The 25,825-nt window shown below is 47.3% G+C and overlaps 1 protein-coding gene across 5 annotated transcripts in view; it reads right to left on the bottom strand.

The window, feature by feature from the left end:
• Window positions 1-25,825, bottom strand: part of LOC139543128 (arginine-glutamic acid dipeptide repeats protein-like) — a 350,494-nt gene that overhangs the window by 114,501 nt on the left and 210,168 nt on the right. For all 5 annotated transcript variants that reach the window (XM_071349337.1, XM_071349339.1, XM_071349340.1 and 2 more), the window contains exon 4: window positions 2,793-2,898. In XM_071349337.1, the coding sequence (XP_071205438.1) occupies window positions 2,793-2,898 (106 nt within the window). The remainder of the gene's footprint in view (window positions 1-2,792; window positions 2,899-25,825) is intronic.

The raw sequence follows: 25,825 nt of genomic DNA, 5'->3' as shown, positions 1-25,825 counted from the left end.
GTAGGACGGCCGGGGTGTTAAGAACATCCCAGTTTAGGTCACCTAACAGTACGAACTCTGAAGATAGATGGGGAGCAATCAATTCACATATGGTGTCCAGAGCACAGCTGGGGGCTGAGGGGGAGTCTATAACAAGTAATGATGGAAGTAACGCTTCATAACCTCTCAAATGACGTAAGTAACGCTTCATAACCTCTCAAATGACGTAAGTAACGCTTCATAACCTCTCAAATGACGGAAGTAACGCTTCATAACCTCTCAAATGACGGAAGTAACGCTTCATAACCTCTCAAATGACGGAAGTAACGCTTCATAACCTCTCAAATGACGGAAGTAACGCTTCATAACCTCTCAAATGACGGAAGTAACGCTTCATAACCTCTCAAATGACGGAAGTAACGCTTCATAACCTCTCAAATGACGTAAGTAACGCTTCATAACCTCTCAAATGACGTAAGTAACGCTTCATAACCTCTCAAATGACGTAAGTAACGCTTCATAACCTCTCAAATGACGTAAGTAACGCTTCATAACCTCTCAAATGACGTAAGTAACGCTTCATAACCTCTCAAATGACGTAAGTAACGCTTCATAACCTCTCAAATGACGTAAGTAACGCTTCATAACCTCTCAAATGACGTAAGTAACGCTTCATAACCTCTCAAATGACGTAAGTAACGCTTCATAACCTCTCAAATGACGGAAGTAACGCTTCATAACCTCTCAAATGACGGAAGTAACGCTTCATAACCTCTCAAATGACGGAAGTAACGCTTCATAACCTCTCAAATGACGGAAGTAACGCTTCATAACCTCTCAAATGACGGAAGTAACGCTTCATAACCTCTCAAATTACGTAAGTAACGCTTCATAACCTCTCAAATGACGGAAGTAACGCTTCATAACCTCTCAAATGACGTAAGTAACGCTTCATAACCTCTCAAATGACGGAAGTAACGCTTCATAACCTCTCAAATGATGGAAGTAACGCTTCATAACCTCCTCAATGACGGAAGTAACGCTTCATAACCTCTTCAATGACGGAAGTAACGCTTCATAACCTCTTCAATGACGGAAGTAACGCTTCAAAACCTCTTCAATGACGGAAGTAATGCTTCTGCTCCAGTTTCAACTGTTCTGCCTGCGGCTATGGAACCCTGACCTGTTCACCAGACGTGCTACCTGTTCCAGACCTGCTGTTTTCAACTCTCTAGAGACAGCAGGAGCGGTAGAGATACTCTTAATGATCGGTTATGAAAAGCCAACTGACATTTACTCCTGAGGTGCTGACTTGCTGCACCCTCGACAACCACTGTGATTATTATTATTTGACCCTGCTGGTCATTTATGAACATTTGAACATCTTGGCCATGTTCTGTTATAATCTCCACCCGGCACACAGCCAGAAGAGGACTGGCCACCCCTCATAGCCTGGTTCCTCTCTAGGTTCCTTCCTAGAAAGAGGCCCGAGTTCCCGAGTTGGATGACCATTCAAATAGACCCCCACCCCCCCCCTAGTCGGAGCTAGTTTTCTCCCCAGTTATCTTGAAAGTACTGAAGTCGGAGATGTCGGAGTTCGCCGAGTTCGTTTTGAACGCGCCGTCAAACGGCAACGGAAGGAAGGCTTCGTCAGCGCGTCACACACCACTTTGCAACGAGCTGGACGCAGTGCCCATTTTGAAAACATTATACTTAAATAGTTTGAAAGCTGAATTTTGTAATACATATATAAAAACGAGGCATGTCTTACCTCGCTTCAAAGTAGCCTATTAGATCTCTTCGCCTTCTACATTTCCAACTCACATTTTCATCTCACATGAAACCACTCGCATGTGCAGTGTCCTTTTGACAACGTCCCCCCCCCCCCCGCTAATTGCATTATGGAACAAATATTCACGGGTAGCCTCCTGACTTGATGCGCATCGCTGCGCTTATAATGTGAAGAAATAGTTTAATCAACACGATCTGTTGCATCAGACTCCTTACTTTTTAATGTTTTTTGTTTTTCTGTAGTCTAGGTCTACTTGTTGTATGAATTTGGGATCTATCGTCCACAGAGTCTGTTTGGAATAGGCCATTTCTTTCGACAAAGTTGACCAATAGAAATTTATAGCCTAAACTTTTCTACTATAATATAGTTGACATAGACTTGTGATTTTGCGAGAGGCTGCGTGCTCCTCAAACAGGGGTTGATACATGGAGTGAAATAACCAGAGTAGCCTATCTAGCGTGATTGAAAAGTGAACAGGCGCTTCCCCAAATTGAAACTCACTTGCCTCGTATACATAGACTAGTGACGTAGCGGTTTGTTACTCTTCTTATTGGCTGAGGAACAGGGGCAGCTATTTTAACATCTTCAAAGTGCGTCTCAATTCGTTAAGAAGGACACGAGGCGTTGTATCCTCCACTTGCATGTTCTGTTAATATGGACGCCCCTGAGCGCCGTGGCTGGACGCCCCTGAGCACCGTGGCTGGACGCCCCTGAGCACCGTGGGCGGACGCCCCCTGAGTACCGTGGGCGGACGCCCCTGAGCACCGTGGGCGGACGCCCCTGAGCACCGTGGCTGGACGCCCCTGAGCACCGTGGGCGGACGCCCCCTGAGTACCGTGGGCGGACGCCCCTGAGCACCGTGGGCAGACGCCCCTGAGCACCGTGGGCAGACGCCCCTGAGCACCGTGGGCAGACGCCCCTGAGCACCGTGGGCGGACGCCCCTGAGTACCGTGGGTAGACGCCCATGAGCGGTAAATGTCCGGTAAATTGTATGTGTTTGTACGAGTCTCTCAAACTCACCGTTCTCATTGTTGCGATCCTGCACCAGGTGTTGGTAGACTGAGTCAGGGACCTCTGACTGACGGTAATACCATTTAACACTGAGTAACAGATGGTCTCGTTTACTCTGTGAGAGAGAGAGAGAGAGAGAGAGAGAGAGAGAGAGAGAGAGAGAGAGAGAGAGAGAGAGAGAGAGAGAGAGAGAGAGAGAGAGAGAGAGAGAGAGAGAGAGAGAGAGAGAGAGAGAGAGAGACAGAGAGAGAGACAGAGAGAGAGACAGAGAGAGAGACAGAGAGAGAGACAGAGAGAGAGACAGAGAGAGAGAGACAGAGAGAGAGACAGAGAGAGAGAGACAGAGAGAGAGAGACAGAGAGAGAGACAGAGAGAGAGACAGAGAGAGACAGAGAGAGAGAGAGAGAGAGACAGAGACAGAGACAGAGACAGAGAGAGAGAGAGAGAGAGAGAGAGAGAGAGAGAGAGAGAGAGAACAGATTTAGAAATAACAGGCTCCAATAAAATAAACAGACAGTTGTTTGTTAACAGCGTCACACATTGATGTGTTGGCAGACAGGCATAGAAAATATCACCCTATACCCTACATAGTGCACTACTTTTGACCAGAGCCCCCATGGACCCTGGTCTAAAGTAGTGCACTACATAGGAAATAGGGTGCCATTTGGGATACACCCCACAAAGCAGTGCTGCTGCTGCTTTCTGCTTGTTATCCGCCCTAGTCGCTCAGCTGGTTGCTGCCAAAAAGCCCACAGTGAAACCAGCTCAATTAAAAAGGGATTGGAGAGCATTTAGCTGCTTTAATGAAGTACACAGGCAGATATTAGAAGCCTCCATGTGTAGAAGTCGGGGGAAAGGAGAGGCAAAGTTACTGAGCTATATTCCTCTTCAATTAAACTTCCACTTGCTATCTCAAACCTAACGTAATAATTCAACCAATCAGAGTGCCAAAACAACAACCTAGAAAACACGACATGGGGCAAATCCTTAGTGCCATGCCACCCACTGGTCATCTGTGGTACTACAGCTCCCACCCTCACCTGCAGTACCACCAGATTGCCACTGAGCTGCAGCACTGAGTCACAAAGAGAGCTTCCAGAGGCTTGAATAAAGGGAGTACAAGCCTGGCCAGGCCAGGGAGAAGGATGAAAAGGACACAACACTGTTTTCATTCCCCAACATTAAACATTTATTGTGCCTTCACACGAGCTCAACTGACCGTCGAGAGGTCTTAAAAGAACATTAAAGAGACCACAGCTAGGAGCTATGCTGCTACACACACAAATACAAACACACTCACACACAGTCCTTTGGGAGAAGCCAGATATCACAGCCATATTTATAAACAGGGCTAGCCCACAGAACCACCATAGAGAGGGGGAGAGAGGGGATAAATAGAGGGAGGGAGAAGGGTAGAAAGAGAGGGAGAAGGGTAGAAAGAGAGAGACGGAGGCAGAAGGGTAGAAAGTGAGGGAGGGAGAAGGGTAGAAAGGGAGGGAGGGAGAAGGGTAGAAAGGGAGGGAGGGAGAAGGGGAGGGAGGGAGAAGGGGAGGGAGGCAGAAGGGTAGGGAGGGAGGGAGGCAGAACGGTAGGGAGGGAGGCAGGCAGGCAGGCAGGCAGGCTGGCAGGCAGGCAGGCAGGCAGGAGGGTAGAGAGAGGGAGGGAGGGAGAAGGGTAGAGAGCTGTGTGCTCAATGTGTGAAGGCGCGTGAGGTCAGTGTGTGACGGAGCGTGAGGTCAGTGTGTGACGGAGCGTGAGGTCAGTGTGTGACGGAGCGTGAGGTCAGTGTGTGACGGAGCGTGAGGTCAGTGTGTGACGGAGCGTGAGGTCAGTGTGTGACGGAGCGTGAGGTCAGTGTGTGACGGAGCGTGAGGTCAGTGTGTGACGGAGCGTGAGGTCAGTGTGTGACGGAGCGTGAGGTCAGTGTGTGACGGAGAGTGAGGTCAGTGTGTGACGGAGCGCGAGGTCAGTGTGTGACGGAGCGCGAGGTCAGTGTGTGACGGAGCGCGAGGTCAGTGTGTGACGGAGCGCGAGGTCAGTGTGTGACGGAGCGTGAGGTCAGTGTGAAGACATTTCAAGTCTGTTGAGTCATTTTTAAATTCATTTTTATTTCACTTTTATTTAACCAGGTAGGCTAGTTGAGAACAAGTTTTCATTGGCAACTGCGACTTGGCCAAGATAAAGCAAAGCAGTTCAATACATACAACACATGGAATAAACAAACATACAGTAGAAAAAGTCCATATAAAGTGTGTGCAAATGAGGTAGGATAAGAGAGGTAAGGCAATAAATAGGCCATGGTGGCGAAGTAATTACAATATAGCAATTAAACACTGGAGTGATAGATGTGCAGAAGATGAATGTGCAAGTAGAGATACTGGGGTGCAAAGGAGCAAGAAAAATAAATAAATACAGTGTGGGGATGAGGTAGTTGGATGGGCTATTTACAGATGGGCTATGTACAGGTGCAGTGATCTGTGAGCTGCTCTGACAGCTGGTGCTTAAAGCTAGTGAGGGAGATATGAGTCTCCAGCTTCAGTGATTTTTGCAGTTCGTTCCAGTCATTGGCACCAGAGAACTAGAAGGAAAGGCGACCAAACAAGGAATTGGCTTTGAGGGTGACCAGTGAGATATACCTGCTGGAGCGTGTGCTACGAGTGGGTGCTGCTATGGTGACCAGTGAGCTGAGATAAGGGGGCTTTACCTAGCAGAGACTTGTAGATGACCTGGAGCCAGTGGGTTTGGCGACGAGTATGAAGCGAGGGCCAGCCAACGAGAGCGTACAGGTCGCAGTGGTGGGTAGTATATGGGGCTTTGGTGACAAAACGGATGGCACTGTGATAGACTGCATCCAATTTCTTGAGTAGAGTGTTTGAGGCAATTTTGTAAATGACATCGTCGAAGTCGAGGATCGGTAGGATAGTCGGTTTTACGAGGGTATGTTTGGCAGCATGAGTGAAGGATGCTTTGTTGCGAAATAGGAAGCCGATTCTAGATTTAATTTTGGATTGGAGATGCTTAATGTGAGTCTGGAAGGAGAGTTTACAGTCTAGCCAGACACCTAGGTGTTTGTAGTTGTCCACATATTCTAAGTCAACACCGTCCAGATTATTGATGCTAGTCGTGCGGGTGCGGGCAGCAATCGGTTGAAGAGCATGCATTTAAGAGCAGTTGGAGGCCACGGAAGGAGTGTTGTATGGCATTTGAGCTCGTCTGGAGGTTTGTTAACAGTGTCCAAAGAAGGGCCAGATGTATACAGAATGGTGTCGTCTGCGTAGAGGTGGATCAGAGAATCACCAGCAGCAAGAGCGACATCATTGATGTATACAGAGAAAAGAGTCGGCCCGAGAATTGAACCCTGTGGCACCCCCATAGCGACTGCCAGAGGTCTGAACAACAGGCCATCCGATTTGACACTCTGAACTCTATCAGAGAAGTAGTTGGTGAACCAGGCGAGGCAATCATTTGAGAAACCAAGGCTGTCGAGTCTGCCGATAAGAATGTGGTGATTGACAGAGTCGAAAGCCTTGGCCAGGTCGATGAATACGGCTGCACAGTAATGTCTCTTATCGATGGCGGTTATGATATCGTTTAGGACCTTGAGCATGGCTGAGGTGCACCCATGACCAGCTTTGAAACCAGATTGCATAGCGGAGAAGGTACGGTGGGATTCGAAATGGTCGGTAATCTGTTTGTTAACTTGGCTTTCGAAGACCTTAGAAAGGCAGGGTAGGATAGATATAAGTCTGTATCAGTTTGGGTCTAGAGTGTCTCCCCCTTTGAAGAGGGGGATGACCGCGGCAGCTTTCCAATCTTTGGGAATCTCAGACTATAAGAAAGAGAGGTTGAACAGGCTAGTAATAGGGGGTTGCAACAATTTCGGCAGATCATTTTAGACAGAGAGGGTTCAGATTGTCTAGCCCGGCTGATTTGTAGGGGTCCAGATTCTGCAGCTCTTTCAGAACATCAGCTATCTTGATTTGGGTGAAGGAGAAATGGGGGAGTCTTGGATGAGTTGGTGTGTGGGGTGCAGGGCTGTTAATCGGGGGTAGCCAGGTGGAAAGCATGGCCAGCGGTAGAAAAATGCTTATTGAAATTCTCAATTATAGTGGATTTATCGGTGGTGACAGTGTTTCCTAGCCTCAGTGAGGTGGGCAGCTGGGAGGAGGTGCTCTTATTCTTTATGGACTTTACAGTGTCCCAGAACCTTTTTTCTTCTTCTTTGTGCTACAGGACGCAAATTTCTGCTTGAAAAAGCTAGCCTCCTAACTGACTGTGTATATTGGTTCCTAACTTCCCTGAAAAGTTGCATATCACGTAGGCTATTCGATGCTAATGCAGAACGACACAGGATGTTTTTGTACTGGTCAAGAGCAGTCAGGTCTGGAGAGAACCAAGGGCTATATCTGTTCCTGGTTCTACATTTCTTGAATGGGGAATGCTTATTTAAGATGGTGAGGAAAGCACTTTTAAAGAGCAACCAGGCATCCTCTGTTGACGGAATGAGGTCAATATCCTTCCAGGATACCCGAGCCAGGTCGATTAGAAAGCCCTGCTCGCTGAAGTGTTTTAGGGAGCGTTTGACAGTGATGAGGGGTGGTCGTTTGACCGCAGACCCATTACGGATCATGGCAATGAGGCAGTGATTGCTGAGATCCTGGTTGAAAACAGCAGAGGTGTATTTGGAGGGCAAGTTGGTTAGGATGATATCTAAGAGGGTGCCCGTGTTTACAGATTTGGGGTTGTACATGGTGGGTTCATTGATCATTTGTGTGAGATTGAGGGCATCAAGCTTAGATTGTAGGATGGCCGGGGTGTTAAGCATGTTCCAGTTTAGGTCGCCTAGCAGCACGAGCTCTGAAGATAGATGGGGGGCAGTCAGTTCACATATGGTGTCCAGGGCACAGCTGGGGGCAGAGGGTGATCTGTAGCAAATGGCAATGGTGAGAGACTTGTTTCTGGAAAGGTGGATTTTTTAAAGTAGAAGCTCAAATTGTTTGGGTACAGACCTGGATAGCAAGACAGACCTCTGCAGGCTATCTCTGCAGTAGATTGCAACACCGCCCCCTTTGGGAGTTCTATCTTGTCGGAAAATGTTATAGTTGAGGATGGAAATTTCAGGGTTTTTGGTGGTCTTCCTAAACCAGGATTCAGACACGGCCATAACATCAGGGTTGGTGGAGTGTGCTAAAGCAGTGAATAAAACAAACTTAGGGAGGAGGCTTCTAATGTTGACATGCATGAAACCAAGGCTTTTACGGTTACAGAAGTCATCAAAAGAGAGCGCCTGGGGAATAGGAGTGGAGCTAGGTACTGCAGGGCCTGGATTAACCTCTACATCACCAGAGGAACAGAGGAGGAGTAGGATGAGGGTACGGCTAAAGGCTATCAGGTCGTTTAGTACGTTCGGAACAGAGAGTAAAAGGAGCAGGTTTCTGGGCACAATAGAATAGATTCAAGGCATAATGTACAGACAAAGGTATGGTAGGATGTGAGTACATTGGAGGTAAACCTAGGCATTGAGTAATGAAGAGAGAGATATAGTCTCTAGAGACGTTTAAACCAGGTGATGTCATCACATATGTAGGAGGCGGAACAACATGGTTGGTTAAGGCATATTGAGCCGGACTAGAGGCTCTACAGTGAAATAAGACAGTAATCACTAACCAGGACAGTAATGGACAAGGCATATTGATATTAGGGAGAGGCATGCGTAGCCGGGTGATCATAGGGGTCCAGTGAGTGGTGGGGGGGGGGGGGACTAGAGATGCAGTCCCCCCTATAACCTTCTAACCCACCTATGTCTCACCTCCCCCTCCATTCCTTCTGTTTGTCTCTCCATCCCCTCAGTCTCTCTCTCTCCCTCTCTCTCTCTCTGAGGTTTTGGAGTGGCGGTGTGCGCGTGTGTGTCGCCAGCTGTTGTTCAGCATGTGAAGAAACTAAGCCACAGCTAACCGCCTGTCTGCATCAGTCCCACTCCCACATACAGTGCTGATTTGATCTGATCACAGGGAATCCACATAAACAGGCATTTTTCAAACGCATTCCTAACCACTGAGACACACACACACACACACACACACTTGAAGAGATGTACGCTGCTATGCAATGACGTAACGGTTCTTCATGGATCCCCTGTCAACCTCTCATCTAGCCAACGTTTCAGGGAACGTTTAACTATACCAGCACGACTAGCTTAATAAGACCTTTTCATCTACAGCTGGCGTATAAATGCAGAAGTGTTTTCAGGAGATGATACATGATTGCTGAAGTGTACATGTAATAGCTCATTTATTTTGCCTGTAAAACAAGTCAACTATCAAGTGCTTTGCTAAAGCTGTTGGAACATGAATGCACACAAACACACTGATACAGACTCGCAGTTTAAAAAAAGCACAACAGTCAGTGAATAAAAACTGTCTGCCCTTGGTGAGTGGAGTGGGGGAAATGGCTACCTCATTCCAGAGCTGAGATTGGGCTTCGCTGTGCTTGTTGCACACAGAGCAGATCAACACACACTCACACAGAGAAGATTACAGCACACACTCACATTGTGGAGATAAGCATTAATAACAGACAGGAGGGAGAAAGAGGAAGAGATCCGCAGAGAAAGGAAGATAAGAGAACCACAGAGACAGATGAAGAGAGAGTGAGAAAGAGAGAGAGAGAACCGCGGAGAGAGAGAAAGAGAGAGAACCGCGGAGAGAGAGATAAAGTAAGAATGTCACAATGCTGAATTGCTTAGAGACATTCCAGGCTGCCGTAGAGTGGAGCAGCCGTGAGGCGGCCATCTCTCCACACTCTAATCTCCACTGGGAGATAGCCACTCTGGAGGGGTGTGAGAGATAGGATAACACCGGGCTAGGCGCTAGTATAACACAGGAACTAGGCGCTAGTATAACACAGGGGATAGGAGCTAGGATAACACAGGGGATAGGAGCTAGGATAACAGGGGCTAGGCGCTAGTATAACACAGGAACTAGGCGCTAGTATAACACAGGAACTAGGAGCTAGTATAACACAGGGGATAGGAGCTAGGATAACACAGGGGATAGGAGCTAGGATAACACAGGGGATAGGAGCTAGTATAACAGGGGCTAGGAGCTAGGATAACACAGGGGCTAGGATAACACAGGGGCTAGGAGCTAGGATAACACAGGGGCTAGGTGCTAGGATAACACAAGGGCTAGGTGCTAGGATAACACAGGGGATAGGCGCTAAGATAACACAGGGGCTAGGCGCTAGTATAACACAGGGGCTAGGATAACACAGGGGCTAGGATAACACAGGGGCTAGGAGCTAGGATAACAGGGGCTAGGCGCTAGGATAACACAGGGGCTAGGCGCTAGTATAACACAGGGGATAGGCGCTAAGATAACACAGGGGCTAGGCGCTAGTATAACACAGGGGATAGGAGCTAGGATAACACAGGGGCTAGGATAACACAGGGGCTAGGAGCTAGGATAACAGGGGCTAGGCGCTAGGATAACACAGGGGCTAGGCGCTAGTATAACACAGGGGATAGGAGCTAGGATAATACAGGGGATAGGAACTAGGATAATACAGGGGCTAGGAGCTAGGATAACACAGGGGCTAGGCGCTAGGATAATACAGGAGATAGGCACTAGGATAACACAGTGGATAGGCGCTAGGATAACACAGGGGATAGGCGATAACAGCCCTGCACAGCAGTAGAGCAAAAATACAAGGGAAGTCCATGAGCGAGGATGAGAAACAGATCAAAAGAAAGGAGGAAAGAGAGACGGGTAATCGTATTGGCCAGCCAGGAAAGGGAGAGGGGAATAGTGAAAGGTACCGTACTGGCCAGCCAGGAAAGGGAGAGGGGACAAGTGAAAGGTACCGTACTGGCCAGCTAAGGAAAGGGGAATAGTGAAAGGTACCGTACTGGCCAGCTAAGGAAAGGGAGAGGGGAATAGTGAAAGGTACTGTACTGGCCAGCTAAGGAAAGGGAGAGGGGAATGGTGAAAGGTACCGTACTGGCCAGCTAAGGAAAGGGAGAGGGGAATAGTGAAAGGTACTGTACTGGCCAGCTAAGGAAAGGGAGAGGGGAATGGTGAAAGGTACCGTACTGGCCAGCTAAGGGAGAGGGGAATAGTGAAAGGTACCGTACTGGCCAGCCAGGAAAGGGAGAGGGGAATAGTGAAAGGTACTGTACTGGCCAGCTAAGGAAAGGGAGAGGGGAATGGTGAAAGGTACTGTACTGGCCAGCTAAGGGAGAGGGGAATAGTGAAAGGTACCGTACTGGCCAGCCAGGAAAGGGAGAGGGGAATAGTGAAAGGTACTGTACTGGCCAGCTAAGGAAAGGGAGAGGGGAATGGTGAAAGGTACCGTACTGGCCAGCTAAGGAAAGGGAGAGGGGAATAGTGAAAGGTACCGTACTGGCCAGCTAAGGAAAGGGAGAGGGGAATAGTGAAAGGTACTGTACTGGCCAGCTAAGGGAGAGGGGAATAGTGAAAGGTACTGTACTGGCCAGCTAAGGGAGAGGGGAATAGTGAAAGGTACCGTACTGGCCAGCTAAGGAAAGGGAGAGGGGAATAGTGAAAGGTACTGTACTGGCCAGCTAAGGGAGAGGGGAATAGTGAAAGGTACCGTACTGGCCAGCTAAGGAAAGGGAGAGGGGAATAGTGAAAGGTACCGTACTGGCCAGCCAGGAAAGGGAGAGGGGAATAGTGAAAGGTACTGTACTGGCCAGCTAAGGGAGAGGGGAATAGTGAAAGGTACCGTACTGGCCAGCTAAGGAAAGGGAGAGGGGAATAGTGAAAGGTACCGTACTGGCCAGCCAGGAAAGGGAGAGGGGAATAGTGAAAGGTACCGTACTGGCCAGCCAGGAAAGGGAGAGGGGAATAGTGAAAGGTACTGTACTGGCCAGCTAAGGGAGAGGGGAATAGTGAAAGGTACCGTACTGGCCAGCTAAGGAAAGGGAGAGGGGAATAGTGAAAGGTACCGTACTGGCCAGCCAGGAAAGGGAGAGGGGAATAGTGAAAGGTACTGTACTGGCCAGCCAGGAAAGGGAGAGGGGAATAGTGAAAGGTACTGTACTGGCCAGCCAGGAAAGGGAGAGGGGAATAGTGAAAGGTACCGTACTGGCCAGCCAGGAAAGGGAGAGGGGAATAGTGAAAGGTACCATACTGGCCAGCCAGGAAAGGGAGAGGGGAATAGTGAAAGGTATCGTACTGGCCAGCTAAGGAAAGGGAGAGGGGAATAGTGAAAGGTACCATACTGGCCAGCCAGGAAAGGGAGAGGGGAATAGTGAAAGGTATCGTACTGGCCAGCTAAGGAAAGGGAGAGGGGAATAGTGAAAGGTACCGTACTGGCCAGCCAGGAAAGGGAGAGGGGACAAGTGAAAGGTACCGTACTGGCCAGCTAAGGAAAGGGGAATAGTGAAAGGTACCGTACTGGCCAGCTAAGGAAAGGGAGAGGGGAATAGTGAAAGGTACTGTACTGGCCAGCTAAGGAAAGGGAGAGGGGAATGGTGAAAGGTACCGTACTGGCCAGCTAAGGAAAGGGAGAGGGGAATAGTGAAAGGTACCGTACTGGCCAGCTAAGGAAAGGGAGAGGGGAATGGTGAAAGGTACCGTACTGGCCAGCTAAGGGAGAGGGGAATAGTGAAAGGTACCGTACTGGCCAGCCAGGAAAGGGAGAGGGGAATAGTGAAAGGTACTGTACTGGCCAGCTAAGGAAAGGGAGAGGGGAATGGTGAAAGGTACTGTACTGGCCAGCTAAGGGAGAGGGGAATAGTGAAAGGTACCGTACTGGCCAGCCAGGAAAGGGAGAGGGGAATAGTGAAAGGTACTGTACTGGCCAGCTAAGGAAAGGGAGAGGGGAATGGTGAAAGGTACCGTACTGGCCAGCTAAGGAAAGGGAGAGGGGAATAGTGAAAGGTACCGTACTGGCCAGCTAAGGAAAGGGAGAGGGGAATAGTGAAAGGTACTGTACTGGCCAGCTAAGGGAGAGGGGAATAGTGAAAGGTACTGTACTGGCCAGCTAAGGGAGAGGGGAATAGTGAAAGGTACCGTACTGGCCAGCTAAGGAAAGGGAGAGGGGAATAGTGAAAGGTACTGTACTGGCCAGCTAAGGGAGAGGGGAATAGTGAAAGGTACCGTACTGGCCAGCTAAGGAAAGGGAGAGGGGAATAGTGAAAGGTACCGTACTGGCCAGCCAGGAAAGGGAGAGGGGAATAGTGAAAGGTACTGTACTGGCCAGCTAAGGGAGAGGGGAATAGTGAAAGGTACCGTACTGGCCAGCTAAGGAAAGGGAGAGGGGAATAGTGAAAGGTACCGTACTGGCCAGCCAGGAAAGGGAGAGGGGAATAGTGAAAGGTACCGTACTGGCCAGCCAGGAAAGGGAGAGGGGAATAGTGAAAGGTACTGTACTGGCCAGCTAAGGGAGAGGGGAATAGTGAAAGGTACCGTACTGGCCAGCTAAGGAAAGGGAGAGGGGAATAGTGAAAGGTACCGTACTGGCCAGCCAGGAAAGGGAGAGGGGAATAGTGAAAGGTACTGTACTGGCCAGCCAGGAAAGGGAGAGGGGAATAGTGAAAGGTACTGTACTGGCCAGCCAGGAAAGGGAGAGGGGAATAGTGAAAGGTACCGTACTGGCCAGCCAGGAAAGGGAGAGGGGAATAGTGAAAGGTACCATACTGGCCAGCCAGGAAAGGGAGAGGGGAATAGTGAAAGGTATCGTACTGGCCAGCTAAGGAAAGGGAGAGGGGAATAGTGAAAGGTACCATACTGGCCAGCCAGGAAAGGGAGAGGGGAATAGTGAAAGGTATCGTACTGGCCAGCTAAGGAAAGGGAGAGGGGAATAGTGAAAGGTACCGTACTGGCCAGCCAGGAAAGGGAGAGGGGAATAGTGAAAGGTACCGTACTGGCCAGCTAAGGAAAGGGAGAGGGGAATAGTGAAAGGTACTGTACTGGCCAGCCAGGAAAGGGAGAGGGGAATAGTGAAAGGTACCATACTGGCCAGCCAGGAAAGGGAGAGGGGAATAGTGAAAGGTACCGTACTGGCCAGCCAGGAAAGGGAGAGGGGAATAGTGAAAAGTACTGTACTGGGAAGCTAAGGAAAGGGAGAGGGGAATAGTGAAAGGTACCGTACTGGCCAGCCAGGAAAGGGAGAGGGGAATAGTGAAAGGTACTGTACTGGCCAGCCAGGAAAGGGAGAGGGGAATAGTGAAAGGTACTGTACTGGCCAGCCAGGAAAGGGAGAGGGGAATAGTGAAAGGTACCGTACTGGCCAGCCAGGAAAGGGAGAGGGGAATAGTGAAAGGTATCGTATTGGCCAGCCAGGAAAGGGAGAGGGGAATAGTGAAAGGTACCGTACTGGCCAGCTAAGGAAAGGGAGAGGGGAATAGTGAAAGGTACCGTACTGGCCAGCTAAGGAAAGGGAGAGGGGAATAGTGAAAGGTACCGTACTGGCCAGCTAAGGAAAGGGAAAGGGGAATAGTGAAAGGTACCGTACTGGCCAGCTAAGGGAGAGGGGAATAGTGAAAGGTACTGTACTGGCCAGCCAGGAAAGGGAGAGGGGAATAGTGAAAGGTACTGTGTTGGCCAGCTAAGGAAAGGGAGAGGGGAATAGTGAAAGGTACCGTACTGGCCAGCTAAGGAAAGGGAGAGGGGAATAGTGAAAGGTACTGTGTTGGCCAGCTAAGGAAAGGGAGAGGGGAATAGTGAAAGGTACCGTACTGGCCAGCCAGGAAAGGGAGAGGGGAATAGTGAAAGGTACTGTGTTGGCCAGCTAAGGAAAGGGAGAGGGGAATGGTGAAAGGTACTGTACTGGCCAGCCAGGAAAGGGAGAGGGGAATAGTGAAAGGTACTGTACTGGCCAGCTAAGGAAAGGGAGAGGGGAATAGTGAAAGGTACTGTGTTGGCCAGCCAGGAAAGGGAGAGGGGAATAGTGAAAGGTACTGTGTTGGCCAGCTAAGGAAAGGGAGAGGGGAATAGTGAAAGGTACTGTACTGGCCAGCCAGGAAAGGGAGAGGGGAATAGTGAAAGGTACTGTACTGGCCAGCTAAGGGAGAGGGGAATAGTGAAAGGTACCGTACTGGCCAGCTAAGGAAAGGGAGAGGGGAATAGTGAAAGGTACCGTACTGGCCAGCCAGGAAAGGGAGAGGGGAATAGTGAAAGGTACTGTACTGGCCAGCTAAGGGAGAGGGGAATAGTGAAAGGTACTGTACTGGCCAGCTAAGGGAGAGGGGAATAGTGAAAGGTACTGTGTTGGCCAGCTAAGGAAAGGGAGAGGGGAATAGTGAAAGGTACTGTACTGGCCAGCTAAGGGAGAGGGGAATAGTGAAAGGTACCGTACTGGCCAGCTAAGGAAAGGGAGAGGGGAATAGTGAAAGGTACCGTACTGGCCAGCCAGGAAAGGGAGAGGGGAATAGTGAAAGGTACTGTACTGGCCAGCTAAGGGAGAGGGGAATAGTGAAAGGTACTGTACTGGCCAGCTAAGGGAGAGGGGAATAGTGAAAGGTACTGTGTTGGCCAGCTAAGGAAAGGGAGAGGGGAATAGTGAAAGGTACTGTACTGGCCAGCCAGGAAAGGGAGAGGGGAATAGTGAAAGGTACTGTACTGGCCAGCCAGGAAAGGGAGAGGGGAATAGTGAAAGGTACTGTACTGGCCAGCCAGGAAAGGGAGAGGGGAATAGTGAAAGGTACTGTGTTGGCCAGCTAAGGAAAGGGAGAGGGGAATGGTGAAAGGTACTGTACTGGCCAGCCAGGAAAGGGAGAGGGGAATAGTGAAAGGTACTGTGTTGGCCAGCTAAGGAAAGGGAGAGGGGAATGGTGAAAGGTACTGTACTGGCCAGCTAAGGGAGAGGGGAATAGTGAAAGGTACCGTACTGGCCAGCTAAGGAAAGGGAGAGGGGAATAGTGAAAGGTACTGTGTTGGCCAGCTAAGGAAAGGGAGAGGGGAATAGTGAAAGGTACTGTGTTGGCCAGCTAAGGAAAGGGAGAGGGGAATAGTGAAAGGTACCGTACTGGCCAGCTAAGGAAAGGGAGAGGGGAATAGTGAAAGGTACTGTGTTGGCCAGCTAAGGAAAGGGAGAGGGGAATAGTGAAAGGTACTGTGTTGGCCAGCTAAGGAAAGGGAGAGGGGAATAGTGAAAGGTACTGTGTTGGCCAGCTAAGTACCTCTGTGCCCCCCTCTTCCCCCCCAATACACACACATTCTCTCTGACTGACTGAGCATAGGCCTATTTCTGGGGGGGAGGTTCAAATTGCCTATTTTGTTCAGGGAATTACTGTTTCTATTTTTTCGCTGCTGTACACTACTGGCACAGATAGAACAAGGAACTAGTGATAAAAAAAACTCGCTTCGGGTGCATCAAAAGTAATTCACCAGTGAAAACTAAACAGTCTTCTAAACTAAGCTTGAGCTGTTTTTACGGCTAGGTAGCTAAATATTATAGCTGGGGGGAAAAGCAGTTTGCTGCCAAAGAGCTTGCTAAGACTATGCATATAACGTATATACAGTACAATCAAATAAATATATAATATCTCTAAACATTAACAGTAAACATAATGCTTTATCGCTATAATAAAGCAAACGTTAGGTAGCTAATGGGAAGCCAATCTCTGCTGGATGCTTCCCCCCCCCCCCAGCTCGTCTGGGTTTGTTGCTGTTAGCTACCAAATGGACAAGCAGTACTGCAGTAGTCAGACATTACACGAATTACCAACATAGTTGAATGATCCATTTATTTTTGCAATATACAATAAATGTTTATTAGAAGTCAGTCCTTGAATACTAGGTAGTGAACGTTAACTTACAAATCCGAGTTGAAACAAGCTAGCTAGCAGGGATTGAAAGCTAACTAGCTACATCCTAACAAACATGTCATCAGGTGTGTTTGGTTTGGCTACTAACTAGCAGTCTATGCCAAGGCAAGCAAAGTTAGGAATCAAGGTAGCTAGCTAGACTGTTATGCTAGCAACAACGCTAACAGTTTAGCTAAGTAGCAAGCTAAACATTTGGCTAGCTGTGGTCATGGCAAGCAAAGTTAGGAATCAAGCTAGCGACGACGCTAACCGTTTAGCTAGCTAGCATGCTAAACATTTGACTAGATGACATCGGGAGTATGGGGTAAGGTTAGTTACGTGAGCGTGTTGAGGGTGAATTAAATTATTTCTTCAACATCTTGCTAGCTAGCTAGTTATCTAGCTAGTTGTAGCCAAATGACTTTCTACAACTTCTAGCTAGCAACATTAGTGACGCTAGCTGCACAGTCACATTGGCTAGCTAGCTAGCTAGCTAGCAACATGACATAATTTCCAGTTTTGAGGCAGTGGAAAGGCAATTCCAGCAAGTCCACCAAGGGCAGTCCAACCCCGGTTGATTTCAAAGTGCGAGGCTTTACATGCAGCTGTTTTTTCAACAGGACTTTCTCTTGGTTTGCTCCATTTATATTGAGAAAATATCATATGCCTTAGACCGGATATAGGATTTATATTGCGAAAATATAATATGCCTTAGACCAGATATAGGATTTATATTGAGAAAATACCATATACCTTAGACCGGATATAGGATTTATATTGAGAAAATACCATATGCCTTAGACCGGATATAGAATTTATATTGAGAAAATACCATATGCCTTAGACCAGATATAGGATTTATATTGAGAAAATGCATTAGACCGGATATAGGATTTATATTGAGAAAATATCATATGCCTTAGACCGGATATAGGATTTATATTGAGAAAATGCCTTAGACCGGATATAGGATTTATATTGAGAAAATACCATATGCCTTAGACCGGATATAGGATTTATATTGAGAAAATACCATATGCCTTAGACCAGATATAGGATTCCCAGATCTTCCCATAAACGGATGTCCCAACCCGGAAACGAGAGAAAGGCTTACGGACGTGCAGTTTCCTTTGTCTGAGGGTTTGTATAACATTCCAATCTGCAACCAGAGAGCCACTGAGTCGTGCCAGCCAAGGTGGACTGGCCCCTGTCTAGGACTGTGTGGGGCCGGCTTAACCCCAGAGGTGAAAGGGGAGCACAGCTCTGCTGCACGAGGGAGCTGCCGTTTTGACATTCACTAGCACCCATACGTGGTTCTAGTCAGTCTTCAACATGGCGGCTGTAAACCCACCCTGGTCATATAGCTATGACAAGAGGAGGGGGGGTGGGATATAACTGTTTCCACCTGTACCTCTCTAGAGGGAGGGAGGGAAGGAGATAGGCGTAACACAAAACAGACACCTAAGCAAAACCAGACCCCCTTCCTCCGACATCCTCCTCGCCACTGTACGCGTTAACAGGAAATGTGTTTATTGTCCGTTTTTTTTATCACTCTCCTCTTCCTCTGTGGCGGCTAACTACCCCCCTCTCTCTCTCAGGCGTGACATAAGTGCTTACTGCCCGGGGCGCACCACTTGAATTGCTTACCATTAAGTGTCTTTGAACGGGGTATGGTAACAGGTACTAGGCGCAACGGTTTGAGTGTGTCAAGAACTGCAACGCTGCTGAGGTTTTTCCGGCTCAACAGTTTCCCGTGCGCATCAAGAATGGTCCACCAGTCAACTGGACACAACTGTGGGACGCATTGGAGTCAACATCCCTGTGGAACGCTTTCGACACCTTGTAGAATCTATGACCCACAATGAATTGAGGCTGTTCTGAAGGCAAAAGGAGGTGCAACTCAATATTAGGAAGGTGTTTTGTACACAGTGTACATCCTACAGAGAGTGCAGCATCTATTTGCTCTCAGCGCAGGGTGACGTGAGTCAGAGGAATGGCAAGCAGTTAAAGTATGGCAGAAAGCTACGGTAACACCTCACTCCCCCTGGTGTTAAAGCTACGGTAACACCTCACTCCCCCTGGTGTTAAAGCTACGGTAACACCTCACTCCCCCTGGTGTTAAAGCTACGGTAACACCTCACTCCCCCTGGTGTTAAAGCTACGGTAACACCTCACTCCCCCTGGCGTTAAAGCTACGGTAACACCTCACTCCCCCTGGCGTTAAAGCTACGGTAACACCTCACTCCCCCTGGTTAGGGGTTTGGTTGTTCGTCCCAAATGGCACCCTTACATAGTGTACTACTTTTGACCAGGGTCCACGGGGCTCTGGGAATAGGGTGCCATTTAGAACACACCTGGGTTCTGGGTAATACAGTCCATCAGGTTAAAACCTCATGTAGCAGCATATGATTGTGGAGCCTTAACCTCCCTGCTGGCTGTGTGTGATGTCCGCTGTACAGCAGAGAGACAACCACACAGAGAACAACAAGCACAGGCTGATTGTTGCTATAGAGACAGAGACCTGCAGGACTAATCTGCTCTAACACATGATATGATTAGAGAGAAGAAGAAGGGGGGGGGGGCTGACTGAGAACAGCTAGCACAGAGAGATAGAGAGTACGTTTACATTCAGACTAATAATTCAATATTAAACAGAGTATGGTATTAGACATGAACACATCTTACTCTTATCTTGATCGGCATAAGGTTATAATCGAAGTAAGCATACAGCGAGATTAAAACCTTTTATTTTTTTTTGTCATCTTTCAAATTATTATGCAATGTAACATTGATATGTTCTAGGCTATTTTCAGACCTTAAAGACCTTTATCTATTTCCCCAGAGTCAGATGAACTTGTGGATACCATTTTTATGTCTGTGTCCAGTGTGATGGAAATTAGAGGTAGTTTTGCGAGCTAATGCTAACTAGCGTTGGGCGCAACGACAGGAAGTGTATGGTTAACTGCTAGTAGACTTAATCTCGGGGCCTAACACCGGCTTCTCTAGCATTATCACTTAAATATGAATCATCTTACGATTGAAGTAATGATTAATAAATGATGAATTAACTATTTAAATAATCCATTATACAGTGCCTTCAGAAAGTATTCACACCGCTTGACTTTTTCCACATTTTGTTCTTACACTTGAGATTTATGTGTCACTGGCCTACACACAATACCCTATCATGTCAAAGTGAACTTAAAATGAAAAGCTGAAATGTCTTTGAGTCAATTAGTATTCAACCCCTTTGTTATTGCATGACTAAATAAGTTCAGGAGTAAAAATGTGCTTAACAAGTCACATAATAAGTTGCGTGGACTCACTCTGTGTGCAATAATCGTGTTTAACATGATTTTTGAATGACTATCCCACACATACAATTATCTGTAAGGTCCCTCACTCAAGCAGGGAATTTCAAACACAGATTCATGTGGCAAAGAAATTAACTTCATGTCCTGAATACAAAGCGTTATGTTTGGGACAAATCTAACACAACACATCACTGAGTACCCTATAACATATTTTCAATCATGGTGGTGGCTGCATCATGTTGTGGGTATGCTTGTCATCTGCAAGGACTGGGGAGTTTTTTTAGGATAAAAATAAACGGGATAGAGCTAAGCACAGGCAAAATCCTAGAGGAAAACCTGGATCAGTCTGCTTTCCAACAGGCACTAGGAAACAAATTCACCTTTCAGCAAAATAACCTAAAACACAAGGCCGAATATACACTGGAGTTAATTACCTAGACAACATTGAATGTTCCTACAGAGTGGCCTAGTTCCAGTTTTGACTTAAATCTACTTGAAAAACTATGGCAAGCCTTGAAAATGGCTGTCTACCAATGACCAACAAACAACTTGACAGAGCTTGAAGAATTTTTAAATTAATGGTATGTAAACCTCTTCAATACTTACCCAGAAAGACTCACAGCTGTAAGTCGCTGCCATAGGTGATTATAACATTATAACATATGTGATTATAACATTCAAGGGTGTGAATAATTATGTAAATTAGATATTAGGGCCTCCCGAGTGGTGCAGTGGTCTAAGGCACTACATCACAGTTAGGGGAGGGTTTAGCCGGCAGTGAAGTTCTTGTCCCATCGTGCTCTAGCGACTCCTGCGGCGGGCCGGGGGCGCAATGCACGCTAACATGGTCGCCGGGTGTACGGTGTTTCCTCCGACACATTGGTGCGGCTGGCTTCCGGGTTACGTGGACATTGTGTCAAGAAACTGGGTTGTGTTTCGGAGGACGCACGGCTCTTGACTTTCGGCCTCTCCCGAGTCCATATGGGAGTTGTAGCGAAGACACAAGACTGTAACTACCAATTGGATCCCACGAAATTAAGGAGAAAACGTTTAAAAAAATATATTTTAAAAAAGCGAATTAAATATTTATGTATTTCATTTTCAATACATTTGCTAAAATTTCTAAATTCATTATGGGGCATTGTGTGTAGAGGGATGATATTTTAATTATTTTTTAATTCTGACTGTAACAACAAAATGTGTTATAATTCAAGGGATATTTTTATTTTACCTTGATTTAACTCGGCAAGTCAGTGAAGAACAAAGTCTTATTTTCAATGACGGCCTACCGGGGAACAGCGGGTTAACTGCCTTGTTCAGGGACAGAACGACAGTATCAATACTTTCATACAGCATACCAGTACAGTAGCTCTGTAAACACTGCCATCTGGATGACAAACGCTCTCAAAACACTGTGTGTGGGCGAGCACACACACACACACACACACACACACACACACACACACAGGTCTGCTGTGTTCTCACACATCCCAACTGGATCAGAAAATGAGGAAAGACCGTTGAGACAGAATTCAGAGGAAGAAGAAAGCACCTAGTAATATTTTTGCCAAAGGCTACATTTAGTGTGTAGTCTAGGTATTGTAGTGTGTAGTCTAGGTATTGTAGTGTGTAGTCTAGGTATTGTAGTGTGTAGTCTAGGTATTGTAGTGTGTAGTGTGTAGTCTAGGTATTGTCGTGTGTAGTCTAGGTATTGTATAGGGTAGTGTGTAGTCTAGGTATTGTATAGGGTAGTGTGTAGTCTAGGTATTGTAGTGTGTAGTGTGTAGTCTAGGTATTGTATAAGGTAGTGTGTAGTCTAGGTATTGTAGTGTGTAGTGTGTAGTCTAGGTATTGTATAGGAGAAGTGCACTGCCGTGACAACACTCTCCTCTCCCAGACAGCCTGACTAATAATGGTAACCCTAACCCTAATAATGTTGACATGTTTTCTCCCTGTCAACAGATTACTCTTCCCTTCCTCCCCTTGCCTGTCAACAAGAACAAATAGAGGGAACTTCCACCAAGATGTGAACAAGCTGAGAGACAATGCAACCTGACAGAGCTTGAGAGGATCTGCAGAGAAGAATGGGAGAAACTCCCTAAATACAGGTGTGCCAAGCTTGTAGTGTCATACCCAAGAAGACGAGACTGAGTAAAGGGTCTGAATACTTATGTAAATGTGCTAGTTCATTTTTCAATTTTTGTATAAATTAGCAAACATTTAAAAAATAAAAGTTATGCTTTGTCATTATGGGGTATTGTGATGTCATTATGGGGTATTGTGTGTAGATTGATGAGGAAAAAAACAATTTAATCCATTTTTAGAATAAGGCTGTAACGTAACAAAATGTGGAAAAAGTCAAAAGGTCTGAATACTTTCCGAATGCACTGTATAAAGTGTGTCCACTTGGGGATCTGATAGTACTTCTGATTGTCTTAACTCATCAACACAACATGAGCAAAGGAGCGTCAAAGAAATGTTTTCTTCACCTCAAACAGCAAGCAAACAAAGTCTTTTTTTTTTTTTATTAGAACAAAAATCTTTCCATCTCTCTCCCCCTGTCGATAACCACTCAGCGTGAAAGGGGGAAAATGTTGTGGTCTGAGGCAGTGGAAACGTCATAAAATAGACCAACCTGATTGCTTCTGATCCCTGGTGCATCAGCCTACTACAGCCGTGTCTGTCAGGAGCTCAGGAAACTGAGAGTCAGGGATATTTTATACAATGTTGCAAGTTTGTTAGCCCAAGCTTCTGGCTGAACCAAGTTGATACAATGTTCCAAGTTCCTGGCAGACAGGCCATGCGTTGCCAATGAGATTTTTTCCATCAGGTTATTTTCTACCTGCTGGTTGCAATGTTTTTATTTGTTGGCCTTGTTGTAAGCTATGTGTGTATAGTTAGCAAAGGCAATAGAAGTTACTTTTAGATTTAGATGTTTATTAACGACATGAGTATAAGTGTGTGTGTGTGTCTGAGTTATTTACATATTAAACCTTGTGTCACTTTGAACACAGCCAGCAAGCGGCATATAGGATCTTATCGAAGCAGCATTAACCTGTAGCCTGGAGCCTGTAGCCTTGAGACTAGCTGGGGGGGATTTCTGTCTCGCAAAAAACAAAAGCCCTCCATCCCCGACCTCACTTTTCAAAAGCCCTCCATCCCACTACCTCTCTTTTCAAAAGCCCTCCATCCTCTACCTCGCTTTTCAAAAGCCCTCCATCCTCCTACCTCGCTTTTCAAAAGCCCTCCACCCCCCTACCTCGCTTTTCAAAAGCCCTCCACCCCTCTACCTCGCTTTTCAAAAGCCCTCCACCCCCCTACCTCGCTTTTCAAAAGCCCTCCACCCCCCTACCTCGCTTTTCAAAAGCCCTCCATCCCCCTACCTCGCTTTTCAAAAGCCCTCCATCCTCCTACCTCGCTTTTCAAAAGCCCTCCATCCTCCTACCTCGCTTTTCAAAAGCTTTTTGAAAAGGCCTGAGGAGGAGGGATGGAGGCCTGAGGAGGAGAGATGAAGGCCTGAGGAGGAGGAGGGATGGAGGCCTGAGGAGGAGAGATGAAGGCCTGAGGAGGAGGAGGGATGGAGGCCTGAGGAGGAGAGATGGAGGCCTGAGGAGGAGGAGGGATAGAGGCCTGAGGAGGAGGAGGGATAGAGGCCTGAGGAGGAGGGATGGAGGCCTGAGGAGGAGGGATGGAGGCCTGAGGAGGAGGGATGGAGGCCTGAGGAGGAGAGATGGAGGCCTGAGGAGGAGGGATGGAGGCCTGAGGAGGAGGGATGGAGGCCTGAGGAGGAGGAGGGATAGAGGCCTGAGGAGGAAGAGGGATAGAGGCCTGAGGAAGGATGGAGGCCTGAGGAGGAGGGATGGAGGCTGGAGGAGGGATGGAGGAGGAGGGATGGAGGCCTGAGGAGGAGGGATGGAGGCCTGAGGAGGAGGGACGGAGGCCTGAGGAGGAGGGATGGAGGCCTGAGGAGGAGGAGGGATAGAGGCCTGAGGAGGAGGAGGATTTAGGATGAGGAGGGATGAGGAGGAGGAGGGAGGAGGAGGATTTAGGATGAGGAGGGATGAGGAGGAGGCCTGAGGAGGAGGGGGAGGAGGATGAGTCATATGGAGAAGCGCTCAGATAACACTAATTAAGATCTGCTTCCTGTTTCTCTGAATCCATTAGACTGCCTGCTGAGTGTGCTGCTGTAAATCACATTCAGAACAACAGTCACAGCACTACAGATGATTACTTTGCTGTGTGACCTGCAGACACACACACACACACACACACACACACACACACACACACTACGTCTTACTATACTTGTGAGAACTTTTTGGGGACCAACAATTGATTACCATTCAAAATCCTATTTTCCCTAACCCTAAGCCTAAAATAAAAAAAAAAAATGTAACAAGTGAGGACTGGCAAAATGTCCTCCTCACTTCTCTGAATTTTAGTTGGTTTACTATTCTGGTGAGGACTTCTGGTACTACCAAGTATAGTAAAACGTGTTCCACACCCACCCTCCCCCTGCGCAGAGAGGAAATAGGATGTACAAACTCTCCTCATTACAGGTGAGAGACGAACACAAAGGGAGGTGCTGTAGTCAGAGGAGAAGAGAGGTGCTGTAGTCAAACTAGAGGAGAGGTGCTGTAGTCAGAGGAGAGGAGAGGTGCTGTAGTCAGACTAGAGGAGAGGTGATGTCGTCAGACTAGAGGAGAGGTGCTGTAGTCAGACTAGAGGAGAGGTGATGTCGTCAGACTAGAGGAGAGGTGCTGTAGTCAGACTAGAGGAGAGGTGCTGTAGTCAGACTAGAGGAGAGGTGCTGCAGTCAGACTAGAGGAGAGGTGCTGCAGTCAGACTAGAGGAGAGGTGCTGTAGTCAGACTAGAGGAGAGGTGCTGTAGTCAGACTAGAGGAGAGGTGATGTAGTCAGATTAGATGGATAAACGGTCATGTCTGAGTTAAGGATAGAAAGCAAAGAGGGGTCGGTGAGATACTCTCTGTTGTCAACCCGGGGTTGTTGCTTTCGAAACAGACTGCATAATCAGCGGACATCATGGCAAATAAAGTCACACAACAAGAGATGGCTTTTGTCTTTAGAAGACAAATAGAGAGAGAGATGTCTTAGGAGAGGATATGATACATGTACACGTCATATTGGACCGACGCCCAGCCAGCTAATCCAAACCGTGTGAAGGATGACTGCTGCTGCAGCCAGCTGAACACACACAGACACCCACCAGGGTCGACCGGTAATCTCACACACCAACCAGGGTCACCGGTAATCTCACACACCAACCAGGGTCGCCGGTAATCTCACACACCAACCAGGGTTGCCGGTATTCTCACAAACCCACCAGGGTCGCCGGTAATCTCACACACCCACCAGCGTTTCCGGAAATTGCCATCTTTTGGCCAATTATTTAATACATTTTTAAAGGGGATACAATTTTTGGCCGGGAGAGGCTGTCTATCAGGGGATACACCCGGACTTCGGCCTTCAGCACCTTGATCACACCTGCTGTTTTGATTAATTCTGCTAAGACAATATTGTTGACTAAATTAAGTTTGATCTGTCTTTTTAATTCTGTGCTCCGTATGTAGTTTGAGATAGGTTATATAAGAAGGCCTGTTGTAAAATAAATATCATTAGCCTATTGCAGTCATTTGTTGGGTACAATAGGCACTAGCTGTAACATAGGCTTTTGCAAAAGTTTAAAATCAGTTGTCAAGTGTTTTGTTTTTCATTCTGTTGAGCCATTTTCTTTGGCCCAAATGAAGTTCCAACCATAATAGTCCAACCCACCCAGAAAAAAAAAGATTCAGAAAATGCTTTTCCAAAACTGCAAAGTTTCAAAATCAATACGTAGATTACTTTTATGAATATGAAAAACTATGTGGTTCAAAAATGTTTAAAAAAAAATATTATAAATTAAAGATTCAAAAACATAGCACATTTTGGGTAATTAC

This window comes from Salvelinus alpinus, chromosome 17 (assembly GCF_045679555.1).
Source record: "Salvelinus alpinus chromosome 17, SLU_Salpinus.1, whole genome shotgun sequence".
Classification (NCBI taxonomy): Eukaryota; Metazoa; Chordata; class Actinopteri; order Salmoniformes; family Salmonidae; genus Salvelinus; species Salvelinus alpinus.
This window is presented reverse-complemented; position numbering and strand designations above follow the sequence as displayed.